General features: G+C 35.3%; 1 protein-coding gene across 1 annotated transcript; it reads left to right on the plus strand.

Moving 5' to 3' along the window:
* The first annotated feature begins 237 nt into the window (after positions 1–237).
* Positions 238–1,182, plus strand: OR2AJ9 (olfactory receptor family 2 subfamily AJ member 9). The gene has a single exon (NM_001390798.1). The coding sequence runs from the start codon at positions 238–240 to the stop codon at positions 1,180–1,182; it is 945 nt and encodes a 314-aa protein (NP_001377727.1).
* Positions 1,183–1,463: the final 281 nt, after the last annotated feature.

A 1,463-nucleotide genomic window follows, 5' to 3' on the forward strand; every position in this document is an offset into this window, starting at 1 on the left:
ACTTGTTCAGCAAATAAATGCCCATTGTGTAAAACATGCCCAGTTAAAAAAACTATCTGAGAGTCCATTTGGCTTTACTTGGAAAATATAGCAAAAAAGGAATATGCTTATCTTAGTATACAGTTAAATGTAAAGGAGATTGAGATGTATGCTAATTTTTATTTCTTTCACTCTACCTCTTATTTGTTTATATTTGTTTGTTTGTTTATTTATTTTAGGTAAAGCAAGACTTTCAAGATGGGATGTGAGAATCACACTTCCAGCAGTGACTTCATTCTTTTGGGACTCTTCTCTTCTTCCCAAACAAGTCTGATTTTCCTCTCCATTATATTCATCGTTTTTATTATAACTATAACAGAAAATACAATGATGATTATCCTTATCCACAGGGAATCGAAACTCCATACTCCAATGTATTTCCTGCTCAGCCATCTCTCTTTTATAGATATCTTGCATACTAGCAACATTGTTCCCAAAATGATCACTGACTTTCTGTCAGGCAGCAAAACTATTTCATTTGTAGCCTGTGGCTTCCAGATATTTCTATCCCTTACCCTCTTGGGTGGTGAGTGCCTTCTCCTGGCAGCAATGTCCTACGATCGCTATGTAGCCATCTGTCATCCACTGCGTTATCCCATTCTTATGAATGACTATGTCAGCGTTCTCATGGCTGGAGGGGCCTGGTTTATTGGAATAATCAACTCCATAGTTCACACAGCTTATGCACTTCACTTTCCCTTTTGTGGCTCAAGGGCCATTGATCACTTTTTCTGTGAAGTCCCCGCCATGTTGGTGTTGTCCTGTGTGGACACAACACACTATGAACAAGCAGCTTATGCAAGTGGCATCATTTTCTTATTTATCCCTTCCTCTCTAATCTTTGCTTCTTATGTCCAAATTCTTCTTACTGTCCTCCAAATGAAATCAAAAAAGGCAAGGAAAAAATCATTTTCTACCTGTTTCTTCCACATGACTGTGGTCATAATGTACTATGGGCCTTTTATTTTCACATACATGAGACCTAAAAAGTACCACACTCCAGGTCAGGATAAATTGCTGGCAATATTCTATACCATCCTCACACCATCTTTCAACCCAATTATCTACAGTATCAGGAATAAAGATGTCTTAGATGCAATGAAAAATATGCTCAGAAGTAATTTTCTCCATAAAATGTTATAGGGAAAAAGCTTAAAGTGTATATTGTTGTCTATTTCCATACTAAATATTTAGAAGATATCTGTTACTCAAATCTCTAGAGAGTTTTTATCTCTTCAAGTGTGAAAAGATGGATATTTCTGAAATATTGATAATAGTAAAGTTGTTACAGATATTTGTTTTATAAATATATATATATATAAAACTGTATCTGTCTCTCTGTTGCCAATTATAATCACCAAACCTCCAATTATAGAGCATCAAAGATGACTAAAGGCTAATTTTATTTTCCCACTAAAATCACA

Source organism: Bos taurus, chromosome 7 (assembly GCF_002263795.3).
Source record: "Bos taurus isolate L1 Dominette 01449 registration number 42190680 breed Hereford chromosome 7, ARS-UCD2.0, whole genome shotgun sequence".
NCBI classification, from domain to species: domain Eukaryota; kingdom Metazoa; phylum Chordata; class Mammalia; order Artiodactyla; family Bovidae; genus Bos; species Bos taurus.

Excerpts from the sequence above, each read along its gene's own strand:
- OR2AJ9 (NM_001390798.1), top strand. The coding sequence starts at position 238 with ATGGGATGTGAGAATCACACTTCCAGCAGTGACTTCATTCTTTTGGGA.